General features: G+C 41.9%; 1 protein-coding gene across 1 annotated transcript in view; it reads left to right on the top strand.

Annotated features, from left to right (window-relative positions):
- Window positions 1-6,068: 6,068 nt before the first annotated feature.
- TRIM66 (tripartite motif containing 66) overlaps window positions 6,069-21,822 on the top strand; it is a 50,031-nt gene continuing 34,277 nt past the window's right edge. The window contains exons 1-8 of the mRNA XM_049780987.1: window positions 6,069-6,227; window positions 13,265-13,365; window positions 14,677-14,824; window positions 16,038-16,170; window positions 16,660-16,776; window positions 18,287-18,401; window positions 19,034-19,180; window positions 21,212-21,329. Coding sequence (XP_049636944.1) covers window positions 13,357-13,365; window positions 14,677-14,824; window positions 16,038-16,170; window positions 16,660-16,776; window positions 18,287-18,401; window positions 19,034-19,180; window positions 21,212-21,329 — 787 coding nt within the window. The 5' untranslated portion in view covers window positions 6,069-6,227; window positions 13,265-13,356. The remainder of the gene's footprint in view (window positions 6,228-13,264; window positions 13,366-14,676; window positions 14,825-16,037; window positions 16,171-16,659; window positions 16,777-18,286; window positions 18,402-19,033; window positions 19,181-21,211; window positions 21,330-21,822) is intronic.

Genomic DNA, 21,822 nt, shown 5'->3' with positions numbered 1-21,822 from the left:
TTACTGGTCCCATCAGTGTGGGATGTGCACTGCTTTGTATAGGCTAGGACAGTTCTGGAAGTCCCAGCCACTTACCCTGGACCCCACTGTGGATTCTGGCGTTCATTGTGTGGGTGTTTACCAGGTCTTCTCTGAATTTTAGAGCTAGACTTGAAGAGTTCTAAGAACACCAAAGATTTGCTCTAGCCTCATGCCTATGAAGCATAGTATACTACAAATGCTGAAAGGGGAAGCAATCTCCATCTCTCAGTGGGCAAACCCAGGGGGCTTTGGGAAGACCCAAAGAGAGGGGTCTGATGCAAGATGCTACAACCTTCAAGTCAGAGAGGGAAATGACTCTTAATGAGTAGCTCAGCTGGAGGGGCTCTAATGACCTCGGGTGAGAATGGGAGGCAATGGTTGATATTGAAGCTCTCAGAGCCTGACTGGAAAAGAGACTAAGACTGACTAAATATTGTGTCCAGCCCGTGGGGTCTTTGGTGCACAGTGACCCAAGCCCCCCAAGGTAGCTGCTGAGCTGGCCTGAACTGGGTCTGCAGCAGGTGCAGAAGCTGGGGCTCGGGAGCCGGATCAGAAGGATGACTTTTTACTTCAAGAACAGTTTCCTCACCTTAATTGGCTCTCCAGGGCCCTGGAGTAGCACTGGTACCTCAGAACAGTGCCCGTTACTGGGAAGCAATTCCATTGGGATAGGAAGGAGGCAGGCTGTACTCAGTGGGATGGGGGTGGGGATATGCTAACTGTTAGAAGGGAAAAGCTAGGACAGGTTAGTTGAGTGTGTGTGAGGTAGCTGTGATGGATGATGGTATCTGCCTATCATGGAGATTAGAGAATAAAAAAAAAAAAGACATTCTTTTAACCTCTCATGATAAATATGCGACTTTACCTTCAAAGTCCAAGAAAGGGCTATACAAACCTGCTGAGTGTCACATAATTGGTCACTAACAGGATCAGAATACAAATCCAGCTTCCTGGCCTGTAAGTGCAGAACTTGCCTGGGTTTCAAGGATAACAAAAATACTGTAAAATTTACATTGGATGCTGCCCTAGGATCCTCTACCTGGGTTTTTGTTTGGACCCTACTAGAAACAGGGACAGTAATTTTTGAACTCTTATCTTCAGCATCAGCCCATAGACTGACCATTGAAATTCTAAGAGAAAAGACAATAGCATTGGACTCATCCTACCTCTTTCCTTTGTATTTTACTATAGATACTTTCCAGTATAAAAAGCTTATTTTGAGCCATCTGGTTCCTGGGAATTTAGGCTCTGGAGACTGGATTATTTATCCAATCTCAGCCACTCATTAGGCTCTTGGGCCTAGATTCTGACTCTCAGCTCTCAGCTCTGCTCCCTCTTCATGTTCTGTAGGCTCTGTGTATGTGTGTGCACCCCACAAGCCCCTCACCTGGTATCAATGCTGCTATTTCCTCTAAACATTATATTTTCAAAGCCTCTAGCTTCAACCCTAATAACTCCCTCCTTTTCAGGGCCTGAATTTCTAACTACCTAATGATCCCCAAATACTTATAATTCAAAATAAAAATTTAGTATGGCCTTTAAGACTCTCCCTAATCTGACTCCAAACTTTTTTAGAATCTTGTCTTCTTTAATTCTCTTCTAGGTGCTTGTCATACCATTTTATTTCTTCCAAACACCACATATTTTAACATCTAAAACTCCATTATGATGGTCCCTCCTCCTGTTATGCCCTGTGCTTTCTAGGTATATCTGACCCTAAACTGAAGATTCAGTTCAAATATGACCTAGTGATCAAGACTACATCACATAGGGGAATGGGAATAGACTTGGAAATGAGAACAATTCCAGGAGCTATTACTTTTAGAAGTCATCAGTTATCTGTAAAGGACTATATAGTAATTATTTTTTATTATAAGTTCTACCACTCAACTGCTATCATAGCAGAAAAGCCACCATGGACAATATGATTTGGGGGGGGGGGGTTCCGGGTCACACCTGGTGGCACTCAAGGATTACTCCTGGCTCTTTGCTCAGAAATCACTCCTGGCTGGGTCCCTTGGAGGAGCTTATGGGGTACCCTAGGCTTTCCCCACTCCCAAGCCGGCTCCAGAGGGAGGCTTAGGGTGCCGGCTTTGAACTTCCGGCCTTCCGGCTCGGGAAGGATCTCCTTCCTTCCTGGGAGCCAGGAGTCTCTGCCAGCATGGGTTTCGGCATACCTCCGTTGTGCTAAAGGCCTTTTTTTACGCTTGGAGGAGCTTAAATGGGGGTGGCTGATAGTTGCTCGGCTGTACTAAGGCAGTCACTGGTAATTTCATAACAGTCTACATGTTCCAAACCGCGTGGGGGGCGCACAATATATATTAATAGTACTCCATATCCTTAAGATATGTTTTTATGTATGCAGAATGTCCATTTTGTATCCTGCTCTTTATCACACCTCTACAAAACTCATTTTTACTCTTTAACTCTCTCACCCCAAACCATCATTACCCTACATTTACCCTTTTTAACTTCAGTACTGCACCATCCAAAATCACAGACCAACGTGGTGCACTGGATTTAACACCCACCCAACTATTTCAAAAGCATAAAACAGACAAGTATGCCCTTTGAATATTTATATCTATTTTCTTTGACAGTTGTATCTATTACTAAATAGTGATGATTTCCCCTACTTTTTATCTTTTCTTCTCTTTGTGAACTGATCAATAAGGAATTTGGTGAAAGATTCCCTCAGTTTATCGCTTATGTATGAACCAAGTCATGGGGATTGTTGGACTTGTTCTTGCAGCCCCCATATGTACCAATAATGCCACGTGGCATTATTCCTTGTTTGCATAAGCACATTAAAATGGTGAAATTCTATACATACATATAAGTTCTTATCTAATAGAGATGGGAACACACAAAACTTGTAGTGCAATTGAACCTTATACCCTGAACATTGACATAATGACCTGGCGCAGGCCTCAGAAGAATGGGCATTCTCCATTCACCCCTGAACTAGGGAAGCCACCTATGAAACATTCAACATTGTCTATAACATCAGCTGGAAGCAATCCTCTACCAGGTTAGACCCTACCGCTGCTCTGACATCGACCTACTCAAGAGACTTCCCTTAACACTGAGAAGACTTAACAACAATAATGTTCTGCTTACTGGACAGGGCTCTCTGCATTGCCCTTTAATTGTGAGGTGAAACTAAAGGACACGTGACACCAGCCTGACTTCAATGTAGGATATGCAACAACAACAGAGACTGTTTGAAAAATAAAACTGTATTGGCACTACAGACAAGGGCTTGGATTAGACAAACTATTTTGCCAGAGCCTAGAGCTGGTCTTATGCCAGGAAACTTCAGGGGTAGGGTCTCCTTGTATTTAGGCCAAGGTTTTTCCTTTCCATGTCACCCATATTTTGGTGGGCCTATGCAAACAATAATTGCCACTCTAACACCATTTTTACTTTGCTCCTTTGACTCTAAACCTTAAATAAATAAAAAAAAACCTGCTTAAACTTTTGAGATTAACATAAACTAATATGCATATGCACAGAAATATAAAAAAATACTGTGCCTTCAATGTTTAAGGAGTTACATAAATATCATGGCTTTAAATTGCTTTGTGTACCACTAAGAAATATTATAATGTACATCTGGAGACTTGAGGGACAAAGTAATTGTACATGGGTTTTGTTTTATTTCTTCTTAATGTTCCTTGACTGTATGTTCAAAATTAAGGTTTCAGCAATGGGATTTCTTCTGATAACTCTGTTTATTGGTGATTGTCCTTCCATGGTAACTTTACCTTGTCCTCTTCCTTTGCATCATTGTTCTCATAATTAAAAATTAAAAAAAATATAAATCACTTCTGGCAGGCACGGGGGACCATATGGGATGTCAGGGATCAAACCTGGTCCATCCCTGGTCAGCTGCATGCAAGACAAAAATGCCCTACGGCTGTCCTATCTCTCCAGCACCTATTTTTTTTTATTGTTAGAAACTTGTACCTGGTAGTGCTGGAGGACCACTAGGGCTAAACCCAGTGTTGCTGCAGAAGGATATGCTGAATCAGGGAATGAAGCGTGTGTCTTGCATGTACAGTGTGCTCTATTGCTTGAGTAATGTTTCCATAGATAAACTGGAAACCAACAGGCATGATTGTAGTCTAATAAAGCTTTAGATATAAATACAGGTATATTGTAGTTTCCTTGTTTCCTTTTAAGACTCTAACTGTAGTTCTTGGGTGGATTTGAATCTGTAGGGGGAGGACACCAAGTAGAACTAGTGCTATAGAAGCTATTATGGCCAGGAAGATGGAAAAGTGGGAATCTCATGTAAGAAATAGACGTGGGATGAGGCACACAGTGAAGGTAGAAGGAATTGGAGGGATGTTATATTATCTGGAATATAGGATATCTTAAAAGAGAGAAGAAAGAGATAAAAGTTTGGCACAAATTACAAAAGGTCTCAACAAAATTAAATTTCTGTAGACTCTGGGGAGCTATAGAAAGTGTTGGGTCTATGAAACATGATCAGTTATGTATTTTTAGATACTGCTGGCTCAATGAGAAGGATAATTGGAAGAGTCAGAACTGAATATGGCAAGTACTTCAGAGATTGTTCAGGCCTTGGGTTCTATATCATTGGTCCCTAAACCAGTACAGTTCTATGCCTAAAGATTATTTGAGAACCTTGCTAACAATATAAATTCCTGGTCTACTACTTAAAGATTTGTATTAGGGAGATATGGAATTTTTGACAAGCTCTTCAGATTTGAGAAATCACTGGTCCAGTTTTATCGTAAGAGGCTCTAGGTGTCAGAGAAAATAGGACATATGTCAGATGCGACTGAGCAACTCTTTTCCCCATAACCTTCCACGATCTGTCTTTGTTCAGGACAGCACAATATCTGAATCCTTCTGCATATAGGAATGCATATATATCTACCTCTGAACAAACAGGTCATGCTCTCTTAGAAACAACGCTTCTGCCCTTTTCTTCTTTCCATTTCTTTTCCATTTCTTTCTCATTCAGGACTTTGTTAATAAGTGACTGGACAAGTCTCCTTTCTTGATTTCCTATCTCCAGAGGTTTTTTGGGCTACCTTTGCTTTTAGGATAAAGGTTAAGCTCCTTAGCTTAGCTCTTAGGGCCCTTGGGGAATTTGTGCCAATCTTCCCCAGCTCGTTCTTGGTGCTTCCCCAATTTGTGCTTTTGCTCTGTGCTTTCCTAGTTGTGCTTTGCTCTGTGCTGTGAGAGACTTGCCCCATCTGAATGTCTTTCCTCCATCATGCCCTATTTTCCCTTTCCCCCTCCTCTTTGGCCCCCTCTACTTTTCTCCCTACTTGTCTTTGACTTATCTCCCAGGGAGACAGAGCTGCCAAGGGACCCCTCTCAGAACCTTTGAACATCGTAAATGTTGTTTTCTCTCCCTGAAGTCCTAATCCTCTGCTGGTGACGGACAATTGGTCACTATGGCAACTGACTGTGACGTCACAGGATAAGGACTTCAGGTGAAGTGGCTGGAGCAGGTGAGTGTGGTGTGTAGGAGACAGATTTTAATGTCTGTCAAAGCCCCCTCCCACCCATGCACACTCTTTCCCTTGGTATGGGGGCATGGAGGGCTATCTCGGGCTCCTGCTGATTTTTAAAGCGATGCGGTGAGAGTGTGTGTCTGGCATCTGCGTGCTGCAGCAGTGTGGGGCTGACAGAGTGTGTCAACTTGAGCTCTGGCTGTGCAGGCACCGCTGCTGCGTGAGCCTGTTATTCCATTCTGGATTGCTATTTTGATACCCAGATTGCATCATTCTTCCTACGTATAAACAGGGGGTCCCCAGGGCCCTGCAGCTACTCACTTCTCCACCAACACTGTTGTTGTGATGAGCTCTATTTAAATGAGCTGCCGGATTGGGGCAGGTTCCAGCCATACATGAGCACTGTCATTTTGGGGAACATGGAGGGCTGAAGGATTTTTGGATCGAGTCCTAAAAGGCTGAGAATGATGGCCTCCCGAGCTGTGCAGAGGGCGACAAAGCTAGTTCCTGAAAGTTGAAAATCTTGTTTTCTTCCTTCTGAGCTTCGATTCTGAGGCACCCAGAGGATTAGGAAGGAGATGCAGCTAGGAAAAGAGTCGCCTCTTTGAGGTCTTCCTCTTGCTGTTCAGTTTGGAAAAACTGCTGCAGAGCCTTCGAGATAAACAGGAACAGGAGGAGTCAACCAAGCCCTTTCTTGCAGGAGCATTTCAGGTGAGCTGGAGAAATGCAGCCCTGGCTGAGGATGCATCAGAGAAGGGAGAAAAGGCTCCAGGCTGCTCCCCATACCCCAACCCAGTATTCAGCTCCTTGAAGTTTAGGCCCTGCAGCCCAGCTGGCTGTAGCATGTGGGTGGGTGTTCCTGGGCGCTTTGGTAAACACCCTCCTTGGGGACTTGTGGTGGTCTCACCTGTCGCTCTTCTGACTTCTCTCCCAGGTGTTGCTCAAATCTCAGGGCATCAGGGGTCACAGGTAAGCCTGCTGGCAGCCAGGAGTAGAAGCAGCCATCAGTTTAGGCTCAAATTCTGCCTTTCTAGCTAGAGAGGCATTTGGGGAGTGAATGCAATGTGTTTTTGGTGGCAGATGGTGTGGCTCTGAACTCTGGGCTAGAGGAAGGTTTCAAGGTGTGTGTGATGGGGGTGGGGGTCTTCACTAATGCCAGAACCAGGGCCTGAGCAAGTGAGATGGCCAGCTTACCTAATAGTGTTTTTCTGCTTTGTAGTGATTGACAAGCAGATGGAGAAAGGACTTCTGACTTTGTGCAGAGGTAATCAAGGACTGCTCCATCGAGCAAAGCGCCATCTGTATTTTTAAAACAAGAGTGCTATGATTTTTAGCTAAGCCCCTATGTTGTCCACTGGACTTCTCAGTCACAAGCTATTTGATAAAGGAATTAGCTTGGAAAACAGTTGAAAAAACTAGGTCTGCAAACATAGCCTGTGTGGATTTGGTTCTACAGGGGTACTCCAGGTGTCTTTAGAGAATTTATGCCCTATTGGATCCAGCACTGGGAGTTCTGGGCCAGAGCTATGGGATGAAGGGCTTCTAATCCCTTATAGTAGGATTGCTTAGGTCTGTTTTCAGGCTGGGGTGTGTGTGGATTCTACCTGGTGTGATGAGTGGATTCTCTTTAGACATCACCTTTGGATTTCTCTTGCTCCTAGCCCCCTGGCATCCAGTTTGCCTGTCTCTGCAGTTTAAGCCAGAAGTCTGTTATCCAATCTCAACACCTACTCCCTGCTGCCTCCCTGTCCTGGGATCAGCATACTTTCCAGACCAACTTAAGTGGTCATTGTGGAATAAGCCTCAAACTGGACCCTAAATCTGTTCCTGGGTCCTTAGTGGATTGGAGACTTAGGAGTAGCAATCCTGTCCTGATTCAATTTACTGCCATCACCCCTAAGCCCCATTTCTTAGACTGAGTGTTAGGACACCATATCTACTGGGTATCTGCAGGGTATCTTCTGTGTTTGGGGAAGCACAAGGCTGGCATGTAGGATTTTCTCTCACTTCTTTTTAATTTTTTTCTTTTTTTTTTCTTCTATTTTTACACTTCTTGATGTTGCTTTGTTGCTGAGTGAGTCTTCCCTTAGCTGCCTGGTGCTGTTAGGGTTTAGCTGCTGGAAAGGCATGTTGTAGAAGCCCTTGCTTTGAGGTGCAGGTTGGCAAACTTAGTTGTACATTGTAGCTACCTGGGAATTTTTTTTTAATTTCATATTCTTGCCTCTTACTTTCCCAAAATGCTCATTTAAATAGTATTCCATGAAGACTGGACACCGGCATGGTTATAGGTGCCCCATCTGATTGAATATAGTTGCCAGAGTTTAAGAAACACTGAGATATAGATGGAAACTACCTCCCAAGTTAATTTTACTTAGCTAGAAAAATCTCCGCTTTGCTTCTCCCAACATTCCTCTCTCAACACTTAGAGCACAGATGGGACTGGCTCCCACCACCTTCTGAATTTCCAGAACAGCAGACTTTGGTGATAGTCAGATCACTAGTAACAGTATTTACTAATAATCATACCTACTAGTGAATCAAAATAAAATTGACATGTTTTGTAGCCTTGAGTTGAGGAGGTGGCAGGGCTGGGCTCTAGAGGCAGGCACATGGAGGTGCTAGTTAGAGTTCTATTTTGAACCAACTTTGACAGTGACTTCCTGCAGTTGAAGTTGCTTCAGTGGGCACAGTGTGGCTGGTATCTAGCTCTGAAGGAGGGTAGTGAGGGTTAATTGAGCCACCAATGAAGTGCCTTGTGTAGAAAGTGGACTGGCGGTAAAAGAAAAAAAATTCCTGGTGTGTCCTAGGGAATAGAAATGTTCTCATTCTTGTGACAGTCCAGCTACCCTTGACTTTCAGAGCTGCTCTCCAAGGCTTCTCAGTCCCCAGTGGCCCACTGGTACCTGTGCTTGCTTTCTCTCTGCTGGAAGCAGCAGCTACACTTCCTCTGGGCATGGTCCTGTGGCCTACATTTCTCAGAATTGATGGACTCAAGTTTGAGGCTATTGTTTGAATAATTTAAATAGAAAAAAGTAATGAATAATTTATGTGCCATGGTTTAAATATATATTCAGTAACTAAAGTAATGTTAAATATTGTCAGTAGGTATCTGATCATTTTATTTTATTTATTTATTTATTTATTTATTTTGGTTACACCTGGGCATGCTCAGGGACGTTTTCTGGCTCTGTACTCAGTAATCATTCTTGGCAGGCTCTGGGGACCACATGGGATGCCACATGTTCAGCTCCATGCAAGACAAATGTCTTACCTTCTGTATTGTCACTTTAGCCTTGTCTGGTCATTTTATAGACATCCACAGCCATAAGAGTTTATGTATTCAAGTTGTCTAAAAAAACTAACATTCCCAATTAATAAATGAGGACTCCATGTTTTTTTAATAAGGTGCCTTTCTAGAAGTTCTTGGGAGCCCAGCAATACTCTGCCCAGCCCACCCCAGTAATGCTCAGAGTGCTGTGTAGTGCCAGGGATTGAACTTGAAGCTTTGAGCATACTATACATGCACTGTATCCCATTGAACTGTTTTATCCAGGGAATCCTATTTATTATTATATTATATATTATTATTATTATTGATTTTTAGTTTTGGTGCCATACCCAGTGCTCAGGGATCATTCCTGGTGATACAAAGGACCATATGTGTTGCTGAGGATTGAATCAGGAATTAAAGCTCAAGGTTGACATGACTTGTTAGGGGTAATGGGCCTTCTCATTTCTGGCGATGGTGTGTGGAATAGACTCCTCTTGTATGTTTCAGGGCCCTGTTTGCATTGTGGCCATGTGACTGCTCCTCTGCTTTCTGCTGCATAGACAGGCTTTAGTCAGGCTGAGCTCTGAAATCCATGTCTCCCCTCAGCAACAAGACTATCCTGCAACTTCCACATGTGGATGATAGCCAGGTTGCTATTTGACTCTACCTTTTTTCATGCTCAGAAAGAAAGTTGATAGAGGAAGAGGGCTGCCTGACCCCTACTTAGTCTGACCCCTAATAGTTCTAGCCCCATCATATTAAGCATATAGAAAGTAAGATTTAGAGAACCCTTTTCCTCTCTTAGGTGATTCCTCTAAGGTTAAACAAATAATTCTAGCCATAGGCCTTAATCTTCCAGTTCAGAATCTTTCTGAAGCTTCACACAGATTACACGAGATTCTTTTACCATCATGGGCTGGCTTTTCCTCAAATCCTGAACATTTCCAGATGACTTCTTACTACTTTCTGTGACTGAGTGCAAATGCACACAAAATAAACTAAAAAACATTATAGTTGTCCAATCTGCTAAAAATTATTTTGTGCTGATTATGAATTATTTTGTTTATATGAAGACATATGAACAGACAGTTAAGATGCAGTGTGATGTTTGTATATTAAAAGGATGCTGTGGGAATCCAGAAGAGGGAATAATTAACATCCTGAGGGAAATCAGCATAGGTGAGACAAAGGTGGAACATTTGAATAGGTCTAAAGGGATGAATAGGAGTTTATGTGTAAAGGGAGAGGATCGAGGAGGAGTGAGTGTTTCATGGAGAGAGAGTACTGTTTTACAAACCCAGAGTTTTGCAAATATCTGGTGTATTTGGGAGATATTAGAGATACTGAGCATGACAATAACAGAATGTGAAGAGTGTGTGACCAATGAAGCAAAGGTGATACTAGAGAGCAATGAGACCAATTTAGAAAGGTCCTGAATCCCAAACAGGATTTTGACCTTTAAGAACCAAAAGGGCAGAAGCTGTGTGATGAGGTCTCATCACATTTTATTCCTAATTTCTCTTTTTTCCTCATTATGCTGATGAGACTGTGTTGTTATGTTACTGTGTTAAGGTAATATTTGGACATCTTGTACAGGAGAGTTGAAAGAATTACAGAAACTATTTTCAACAGTCATAGCAGCATTTCTGACCTGGGAGAAGCTGAAGATCTATCAAGGTCAAGTCAAGTAGAAAGGAGGAACCTTATGCTCCTGGATGATGCCTCCTGTGAAGAGTTGTGGCCCTTGTTCTTGACTGACATAGTATCTAGCAGATTCAGTTCCAATTCTGTCCTTGAAGTTTATGGCTCTGTGAAGACTGGGGGAAGTGTTTTGGAGGTGACTGGGAAAGGAAGAGTATTAAATTGTTATTTTGCAAGATTCTGTGGATTTATTTTTCCAGCATTAACTTTGGTTACACAATAAGCTATTCCATAATTTAGTGGTTAAGACAGCACCACAATTTATTTAGTTTATGATTCTACTAATTCTTAATTTGGTCTGAGATTCACTGGGTGCTGCTTCTGTGAGAGTTGGGCTAACCTTCCCTGTTCTGGTGGCCTGTGTAGCAGGTAGGTTCGTTGGGGCTAACAGCTTTCTAATGGCCTTGGGTGGACATGTGAGACAGCTGAGGCTTCTCAGGAAAGTGGTTTATTGTCTGCCAGCAATCCCACCTGGAGTAGTTTATGTGTTAGAGTTCTGAGATTTGAAAGAAGAATCATAAAAAGTTTTTTAAATTCTAGGTTTAGAACTTGTTCACTGGAAATTTGACTGCATTGGTAAACTAATGATGATGATAGGTGATGGAGAATTGACTCTACCTTTTCAGTTTAATTGTTTTTGGGTCACATCTGGCAGTGCTCATGGCTTACTTCTGTTTTTTGTGCTCAGGGATCACTATTGCAGAACTCAGGTTCTGGGATCAAACCTGAGTCAGCAGTGTGAAGTCTAACTTTGGCTGCAAGTTTAGAATTTTGTAGAGTTGCTGAGGTGGGGAAGATTTGGGTGGTTCTGTGTATTCATTGATATTCCAGTCCCTTTCTAGGTCTTTATCCTCCAGCATAGGGTCTTCTTGACCCTGTGAGCTGACTGCTCTGAATAGACCAAAGAGCATCCTGTCTCCAGGAAGCAGTCTGATGTCACTCCTGTAGGAGCCCACTGAGATGTGTCAGAGACTGTTGCATTTCTTGGGAAAAAGATGTTCATGAGTGGTGGGCCCCACATGGACTTGAAGTCCCACTGGTGTACTGATTGGCATTTGGCTGTACTTAGAGAAAAAAAATGCCTTTGAAATGAGAGGGGGTATGTTCCTTCTGTCTTCCTTTTTTGGGGGGCCTCCCAAGTAGTATTTAGGAAGTCTGAGAACCCCATTACTGATTCCTGGACAACTACTGGCCACATATTTTATGCAAGGCCTGATGCGATGTGAAACTGCCTAAACCCTATGAATCTGGAGATAGTGAGGTCACTGGTGAAGTTGGGGTCGCCAGGCTGCACCTTGCTATGTTTGAAAGACCACGTAGTACCAAGAATTGAATATATGCCTGACTGTACTATGTCCTAGTTCCTTCTCTGGCCATTAGCCTTCTAAAAGCTCTTGCTTTAAGATCTTTAAAGTAATGGGTTGGAGTAGTATGATGGGTTACAGGAGGTAAGATACTTACCTTACACATGTTTGAATTCCTGTTATCATATATGTTTCCTGGAATACCACCAGGAGTAATTCCTGAGTCTACAACTGGCTCCACCCCCAAGTAATTTCTAATTCTAATTTAAGATAAGTACTAATTAAAATAATTTTGTGGTAATTTTTTTATTTGGGGGGTACTTTAAGCCATTTTGAGAGGTATCTTCTAGTATTGGGGAGTAAACCCAGGACTTTATATACATGCAAAGCATATGTTCTACCATTTGAATCACGTCATTTTTGTTTGGTAATCTTAATGATTGGCTTGGCCTTGGATAAATGTACTCTCTGGAGCTTAACTAGCAATGGGAGATGGGATCTCAGGACTATAAAGTGAGGAGTGGGAGCAGTAGGAAAATGTGCAGAGCCAGAGAAAAGGCTGAGCTTGTAGTAGCGTGGTGTTCACAAAGGGGAGGTAGAGATAAGACCTTGTTCTTGGTATCTGGTTGAAAAGTACAGGCTGCATGCAATGTTTTAGAATAAGCATTATTGGAATGGTAATACTTTGGGATTATGCATTAAAAAGCTCATGTGTAGGCCTTAGAATATGAAATCAGTGTCTAGTCCAGCCTTTATGGAAAGCAATATAGAGATTTCTCCAAAAACTGGAAATTGAGCTCCCATATGATCCAGCTGTACCACTCCTTGGGATATCCCTAAGAACACAAAAATACAATACAAAAATCCCTTTCTTACACCTATATTCATTGCAGCACTATTTACCATAGCCAGGCTATGGAAACAACCAAGATGCCCTGCAACAGATGAATGGCTAAAGAAACTGTGGTACATATACACAATGGAATATTATGCAGCTGTCAGGAGAGATGAAGTCATGAAATTTTCCTATACATGGATGTACATGGAATCTATTATGCTGAGTGAAATAAGTCAGAGGGAGAGAGAAAGACGCAGAATAGTCTCACTTATATATGGATTTTAAGAAAAATGAAAGACATTCTTGCAATAATTTTCAGAGACAAAAGAGAGGAGGGCTGGAAGTTCCAGCTCACTTCATGATGAGTGTAGTTAGAGAAATAACTACATTGAGAACTATCCTAACAATGGGAATGAAGTAGAAAGCCTGTCTAGAGTACAGGCGGGGGTAGGGTAGGAGGAGGGAGATTTGGGACATTGGTGATGAGAATGTTGCACTGGTGAAGGGGGTGTTCTTTATATGACTGAAACCCAACCATAATCATGTTTGTAATTAAGGTGTTTAAATAAAGATATTAATTTTAAAAAAAGAATATGCAATCATTATACTGCCCTGACTATTCTTTTTTCTCCAGAGCTCATTTGTCCTGGGTGTAATAGAGTATGCCTCACTGAAGATGTAACTGAACTATTTTTTCTAAAGTGCTTTTCTACTGGGCAATCCGATATGGCTAGGGTAAGTCAAGATAAACAAAAAACAGCTGATACTTCAAAATTGTTAAAATTATGACTCTTAATTTATTTCTATTATTCCCCTTGACTTGATTCCTGCATCAATTTTCTTATAATCATTTATCCATTCATCTACCCAACCACCCAGTCATCCTTTCAACCCATCTGTATCCTTGTCTCTGTATTGACTTACTTGATCCTTTGTCTAGTATACTTTAATGTCTTCCATGTGCCATGGCTTATAATGGAAACAAGGGAGAACTTCTCTATCTTCAAGGAATTAAGAGTTTAATAAGAGTTGGATTTCTCTTGTGCCCACAGTGGTTTTGTCAGATAGAAGTCCAAGGACAAAACTGTTAGAATGCAAACCGCTCTGGTTGCCTGTACCATTCAGCCACAAACGGGTGAATTTTTTCCTTATTTCTTTTCTTCCTGATGTTTTTACATTAACCCTGCAAAGTAGGCTGACCAAATAAATTTGAACTAGGAGAGGATGTGGCATTTCTGGGTCTTGTAAGGTGTATGATATCTCTGAAAGCTGGTCTGCTCTTGATCTTTCCTGGTTGCTTGGGTTTACTTTTCTGTGTACTCCCACAGGGGTGGCTTCCTCCTCTTTGCTGCCACATTGAACTTTCTCACTTGCTGTCATTTTCCAGTCTCCTTTTTGCTTTGTGAATTTCCTGTCAATAATATACAGTCCAGGGGCTGAAGAGATAGCACAGTGGTGGGTATTTGACTTGCATGCAGCTGATTCAAACAGATGGTCGTTCGAATCCTGGCATCCCATATCGTCCCCCATGCCTGCCAGGAGTGACTTCTGAGCGCAGAGCCAGGAATAACCCCTGAGCGCCACCGGGTGTGACCTCAAAACGAAAACCAAACAAACAGGAAATAATATCCAGCCAAAATGTTGCCCCTTCATGAAGTTTTTCCTGGACACTTATTGACTGCTCCCCCCATTTGCCTCCTTAGCTCTTAGCATTCTTGCATCTATTGAGTGTTCCCCATTGGATGTTTTACTGTCCAGTTTGTTTGTACCTTGAGAGCTGATCCTCATCTTATTCATGTGATGTCCTCAGTTTCTGCCCAGAAATCATGTAAATATCACCTGAAATCTTTGTTGTTGTTGTTGTTGTTGTTGTTTTTACCAAAAAGGATGTTCTCTTCTGCAAAGCCCCCTACCTGTTTCACTTTTAGAAAACCCTAGATTGACTGTATTCCCAAAGAGAGTAAGAAAAGTCCTGAAAGACTCCTAGAGCATTTATCTTTCTTAATGAGGTAAGTCCTAATAAGAATAATGTCACTCTGTTTCCAGAATTGCTCAGAGTGCAAGGAGAAGAGAGCGGCACACATCCTCTGTACTTACTGCAACCGCTGGCTGTGCAGCTCCTGCACAGAGGAGCATAGGCATGGACCTTCTCCAGGAGGCCCACTCTTTCCCAGAACCCAGAAAGGATCTCCAGGTATCAACTCCTTACCCTTCCATACCTCTCTTACCAGCTCACATGATCTTGCATAGCACTGAATCCTACAGACCTCTGGAGAATAGCTTTTTGACCTTGTTTCCTTGTGGTCTCATAACCTTATCTAAAGGAGAAAATTTCCGCCAGCACAGAGTTCATTTTGGACTTCCTCATTGAGGGGTGGGAGTCAGTGAGATGGTGCAGGAAAGAATACTCTTGAATTACCGTGGAAGGTTGGCCACGTTCATTTTTAGTTAAAGTAACCGGGATTCATTTCTAGTTAGTTGTTTTATTTAATTTAAAAAGCTCAATAAGTACCAAACTTTAACAACCAAACTTAAAAACATACCTGTTCTGATGGCAGACTGGTGCGGAGGGTGGTGGCATGAGATGGACTCTGTGAACGTAGGTGGAGGGAGGTTGACACTTGTGGTGAGATCGGTGCTGAAACATTGTAAGTCTAAAACTCAACTATGAATACATTTGTAAATAATCATTAAAAAATTTATCAGTGCTTGCCCATTTGTTTATTCAGAACCATCTTTTTATTTACTTTATTTGTTTTTGTGGCACTGGAGACAAAACGCAGGGCCTCTCCTGCAAATTAAGTGCTCTATCACTTCACTGAATCCACAGTGCCCCTAACTCAGTTTGTTTTATATGACAGTTTTTTCTTGAAATTCTTTTCCCCAAAGTCCCAAGCCATGAAAGGAGGGGGTTTTCTTGGGTCAACCCACAAAGATTATAATCCGTGTGCTCTAGTCTGGATCTTGACAAATTTGAGTAGCTGGTTTCAAGTGCATTTTAACAGAATCCTGGTTAATGAGTTTAAGTTGAAATTGAGAGGAATATTATTCTGCAGGGGACAGTTGGTTCAGCAGTAGCAAGCCTCCTTCCTAGCCTCTGTCAGTTGGGGATACTTGGGGCTTTATAGTTGCTAGTCATGGACATGTGGGAAAATTGAGCAAGCTTGAGTCTGCTCCTCTGATCCTGGAAACTCCCTGTCCCAGAGAGGGTCTCTCCTGTTTACACTGAAGACTACAGGACTTGTCTTTCCTCCAAGTCTTGTGTCTTCTCTGTGTCCACTGAGAGGTGAGGGCTGCTTAAGTAAAGCTTAAAATCTTCCTAAGCAGCAAAAAAAGAAAAAGAAAAAAGAAAAAACCAAACAAACAAACAAAAAAAATCACTCCATTTTATCCATCTTCTCTGGCAGGAGTGAATGGTGGTGCTGGGGACTATGCCTTGTACTGTCCTCTGCACACTCAGGAAGTGCTTAAACTATTCTGCGAGACTTGTGACGTGCTCACGTGCCATAGCTGCCTCATGGTGGAACACAAAGAACACAGGTTGGATAACTGGCTACCCAAAGTTGGCTTGGGAGGGCTCCAAAATCCCTACTTAAGAGTACTCAGGGAGGGGCTAGAATGATAGTATAGCAGGTACGTAGGTGTTTGCCTTGCACACAACTAATGCAGGTTCGATTCCCAGTACCCCATATAGTTCTCTGAGCCCTCCAGGATTGATTCCTGAGCACAGAGCCAGGAGTAACCCCTGAGCTCAGCTGCATGTGGTCCCAAAACAAAAAGAGTACTGAGATAAATTAAAGCCCTCACTGTGCCAAAGCTAATCTATAGACCTTGGGCTGACGTATTTCTCTATTACTGTTTTGGGACTTCTTTGGATAATGCCTGAAGGACCAAGAACCTGTAGTATTTCTGACTTTCCCTCATATATTTCAACTTCCTTGAGGACTAGCTGAGACAGTATACTATGAGAATTCTTGCTTTACTGTCAGTGTAAGCCCTACTCAGCCTTTTCTCTGTTTCCTCCTCTAGGTGCAGACACCTTGAAGAAGTTTTGCAAAATCAGAGGATGCTTCTGGAAAGTGTGACTACACAGGTGGCACATAAAAAATCAAGTCTACAGACATCTGCAAAGCAAATTGAGGACAGGTAGTGTGGGCTAGGCCCCTGTCAGCACTGAATTTTCCTAGTTTCTTTATGTCCTGAGTCTCAGTACCAAGCTTTTAGAGTACAGTGTATGAAGAGGACATATCAACATTGATTGCCACATGTCTCAGAAGACATATTCTGGCCTTAGAGGTCTCAGGGGTTTTGAGGCATCACTTGGTGAATTGAGTCAAGCTAGGTCAGGTTGAACAGAGAGAGTCTATCAGAGTATGTGATTTCTGAAAATGGTCATGAACTAGTTTTAGGTCGATGCTTGAGAATAAGGACACAGCGTAGATATGAGGAGGATTATGTTGATTATCTTGAGGCTGTAACAAATCCATTGTCGTCTTCTTTGTACTCTCCTACTTGAGAGAGCTTTGAACAATCAGTGCATCAAAATCATTCTCAAGCCATCATGTAGGCCCTAGACTGAAGTTTGTCATAACTTTTGTGGGGCTTCTCAGTGTCTTCTGTGTAGGTCTACAAATGGCATGCAATTATTGACATTCTTTTTATGTGGGAAGAGGAATTCATAGTAGGCACCAAGAGTTCATCATGTGCGAGGCTTTAAGTTGGACACCATACATTCATTAGTTTGTCCATTCTTATAGGTCTTTGAGTTGGGGATTATCTGAATTTTATTATTTATTAATTTTATTTTTATTATTATCTGAATTCATTGAAACAAGATTTAATGAATGTTGATGACTTGTCTTAGATTGCACAGCTAATTAATGTCTAAACTGGGTGTAGAAGCTATGTTTGTGTGATTTCAAAGCTCATTCCTTTATAAGAGACACTTTTGCTGATATATAATTTACATACCATTAAATTAGTTTTTATTTTATGATTCCAGGGATTGAATCCCAGCCCTCATATGTACAAGGCAAGTGGTCTACTATCGAGCTACAGCCTGAACTTAACACTTAACTTTGAAAAATGTTGTCAGTGTTTTCTAGTAAACTTATAGGAATTGTACAAACATTATATGCTGTCTACTTTTAGAAAATTTTATGATCATGTAAAGAAACCACCCTACTTATTATCAGTCACTTCCCATCCCCTATTAATAATCTAGTACATTTTCTGTTCCCTTGGCAGGAAATAGTGCATTTGACTATATCCATGCTCTTTTTACCACATGTTCAGTAGTGTATCCTTATTTTAAGACAATAGATGACATGAAATCATAACTATACTCACTCTCTTCATCCTGCCACTTGTGATGTTTGCGTTGATGAGCTATTGAGTTCACACCTGGATGTGAACTTAAGGTTTACTTAGAAAAGAATCAAGTTGAATTTTGGGCTATTGGCCTATTAGATCTAGTAGACTGGGTTGTACTAAGGGTGGAGTAACAGAGGAAGGTTATTATCTCTTTATATTTTGTGCCTGTTAGATTCTTATCTCAAGTCTTCCTTCTTTGGAGGCTCTTATTTTGCTGTCTCTTTGTTTTTGCAGGCTGGAAGTGAAGGGCTCACCAGCCTCTATTTGCTCCCTTTCTTTACAGGATTTTTGAGGTGAAGCATCAGCACAGGAAGGTGGAAAACCAGATTAAAATGGCCAAGATGGTGCTGATGAATGAGTTGAACAAGCAGGCCAATGGATTAATAGAGGAATTGGAGGTAATGGTACCAGGCTCTCTGCTTAAAAACAAGCACACATAAAACTGGCTCCTTGGGATCAGAGGTGTAGCACACGATTAACTCATATTTGATCCCCATTTCCCAAGTGGTCTCTGAACATGGCTGGGAGTAATTCCTGAAGGCAGTACCTCAGTAAGTGTGGCATCAAAATCAAAATAAACAAATAAGCAGCAACAACAAACTTTCAGCAGTTTCATTAGTTCTTGGTTGTTACCTATACCTTAAAATGAACAGTCACTTTGGGAGAATGACTTAATGGCTGGAAAATCAGTGTCAGTTACCATCAATGCTTATAGTTCTAAACTCAGCTGAACTGAGAGAGAACTCTGAACTGTGCTGTCTAATTGCTTTGGGAAAGCCACACACCCAATTGATACAGCCACCTATATATTTCCCCATTCCTAAAAAGCATCAATACACCTTTTCTCCTACCTTTATATCTTTGCAGCCCATGACAGCACTCTGTTCTGTGGTCCTCTTTGCAAGGGTGTGGTTCTTTTTTAAATTCCGTTGCTGTTCATATTGAGGCAAACAGGCTATCCTAGACTTGCCAGGCAAATACAATGCATAGGAACAGATTAGGGATTCACTTATCCTCTCTTTATACTCAGGGTATTACAAATGAGAGAAAGAGGAAACTGGAGCAGCAGTTACAGAGCATCATGGTTCTTAATCGGCAGTTTGAACATGTGCAAAATTTCATCAACTGGGCTGTCTGCAGCAAAACAAGCATCCCCTTCCTTTTCAGCAAAGAGTTGGTAAGAATTCTCACTCTTCAGTCATGGCCTTAGAGATTTGTAAGAGAATGCCATATTTTACAAAACCCCACAGCACAAAGGATTCAGGTGCTCAAATAACAAACTCTGTAGTTCTTATCTTAGGCCATAGTTTCAGATTCTGGGCACTACCAGGGTTGTGCATTCCATAGACCAGTGATGGCTAACCTTTTGGGCCCAAGTGCCCAAACTGCCGCACAATGCCCCGTCCTCCCAATGGCCAGTCCGGCCCTGTTGCCAGGTGAGCTGCAAAGCAGACACTGGCACACTCACCTCCAACCACACCGCATATCTTTTTTTTTTTGGTGTGGGGGGGGGGTCACACCTGGCAGTGCTCAGGGGTTACTCCTGGCTCTACGCTCAGAAATCGCTCCTGGCAGGCTCAAGGGACCATATAGGATGCTGGAATTCTAACCACAGTCATTCTGCATGAAAGGCAAACATTTTACCTCCATGCTATCTCTCTGGCCCTCACATATCTTAATTGTGGACCTTCCCGAGTGCCAGCTGCAAGGCCTTTGCGTGCTATAGGTTTGCCATTGAGGCCATAGACAGTTGTTTATGATTAATTAGGAGATTTGTAGGGAAAGGAGGAATTGAGGAAAGGAGTTGAGGTTTTGACGTGTGGGGAAGCTAATGCCCAGGAAGAACAAGCATTCTGAAAGAAATTGAAGGGGTTGATATTTGGATATGTTGGAACCTGAAAGGAAAAATCCAGAATATGTTTTTGATGAAAGGAACTGGGAGTTAGAAGAAAAGGTGGAGATGGAGACAGAAGTATGGAATCACTGCCTTACCAGTGGTATCATCTTGGAAGAGCAAGTGAAGGAAAAAGGAGAAGGAGTAGAGGACACAGGGAAATAACATCATTTTCAGTAGAGACAGTGGAATGGAATGTGTAAAGCCACAATCAGATATCAGAACAAAAGCAGGAGCCTTGCACAGAGACCAGCAGAGAGCCCAAGATTTTTAGTGAGGGATGTTATTGTTGCTACTTGGATAAGAGAATATGAATACTTATGTGAAATCTTGCAATCTGGAACTCAGGAGGCCATCCCTGAGGATCTTCTGAAAGAAATCTTAGGAAAGATAGTAGGTTCAAATGCTTGACTCAGGGAACTAATGTTGGGGATAGAGGAAGTAGAGACAGAAGTGTGAAAAAGCAAAATAAGGAGAAAAACAACTGAGGGATAATATTTTTGGGGGTATGTGAGAGATGAGGATTGGACCCAAAGCCTCATGTATGCAAAGCATACATTTTATCACTGAGCTACATACATTCTTTTTTTAAGAATTAAAAACATTAGCATACATTTATTTAAAAGAAGAGGTTATAGAGGAGAATTTGTACTGTTTTGTTTTTGGCTTGGTGTGTGTGTGTGTGTGTGTGTGTGTGTGTGTATGTGTGTGTGTTACTGGATTTTGAACCCATGAGAGTCTTACCCTTTATATCTGAACCACACCTTTAGCCTTCCATTAGACTTTTAAATTGAAGTTATGATAGAATGAATAAAAGCTCTCTTGAGAAGTCTGGCAGGCATTTCCCAAGTAATAATTATAAATTATTTGAGAAGAAATAAGAATGTAGAGATTCGAAAGGTTCAAAAATAAAAAGGGAACAAGGAAGAGAGTATCAGTGAGTTAACAGGAGGGAGAATATGTAAAAACAAAAGCTTGTAGGAGTGGGAGAAAGAAAGAAAGAAAGAAAGAAAGAAAGAAAGAAAGAAAGAAAGAAAGAAAGAAAGAAAGAAAGAAAGAAAGAAAGAAAGAGAGAAAGAAAGAAAGAGAGAAAGAAAGAAAGAAAAGAGAAAGAAAGAAAGAAAAGAGAAAGAAAGAAAAGAAGAAAGAGAGAAAGAGAGAAAGAAAGAAAGAAGAAAGAAAATTCAGGCATAAGAAGCTCAAAAAAGTGTATGTGTGTGTGTGTGTGTGTGTGTGTGTGTGAGAGAGAGAGAGAGAGAGAGAATGGACATTTAAGCATAAGCTCAAATAAGTCATCTTTGGTCCTCTTGTCAGATTGTGTTTCAGATGCAGCGATTGCTAGAGACAAACTGTAACACAGATCCTGGCTCTCCCTGGAATATCAAATTCACCTGGGAACCGAACTTCTGGACCAAGCAGCTGGCTTCCCTTGGTGAGTCAGGGCCTATACTGGGGCATTTACCTAACTGCTGAATGAATACAGAACATTTGTTCCACTTACTGAGATCTGCTTCACATATTAGGTTGGTTGGCAGATGGCCAAGAAAAAGTCCTCCCTGGCTCTTCAAGTGTTATGGCTTCAATCACAGATATTTTTTTTTTTTGGTTTTTGGGCCACACCCTGTGATGCTCAGGGGTTACTCCTGGCTATGCGCTCAGAAGTTGCTCCTGGCTTCTTGGGGGACCATATGGGACGCCGGGGGATCGAACCGCGGTCCGTCCTAGGCTAGCGCAGGCAAGGCAGGCACCTTACCTCCAGCGCCACCGCCCGGCCCCCAATCACAGATTTTTGAAATTTTTTGATCGGGGAGTATGATTGTGAGAAGATAGTGGTCAACCTGAATAGCCATAACAAGTTTCTCATCCTGCATGAAAAGCCCTTTGTCATATCCATTTAACTCCTAGAGAGGCCTGCTCTCCAGAAT

Source organism: Suncus etruscus, chromosome 9 (assembly GCF_024139225.1).
Source record: "Suncus etruscus isolate mSunEtr1 chromosome 9, mSunEtr1.pri.cur, whole genome shotgun sequence".
Lineage (NCBI taxonomy): Eukaryota > Metazoa > Chordata > Mammalia > Eulipotyphla > Soricidae > Suncus > Suncus etruscus.
The sequence above is the reverse complement of the archived record's forward strand: the minus strand, read 5'-3'. Positions and strand labels throughout refer to the sequence as shown.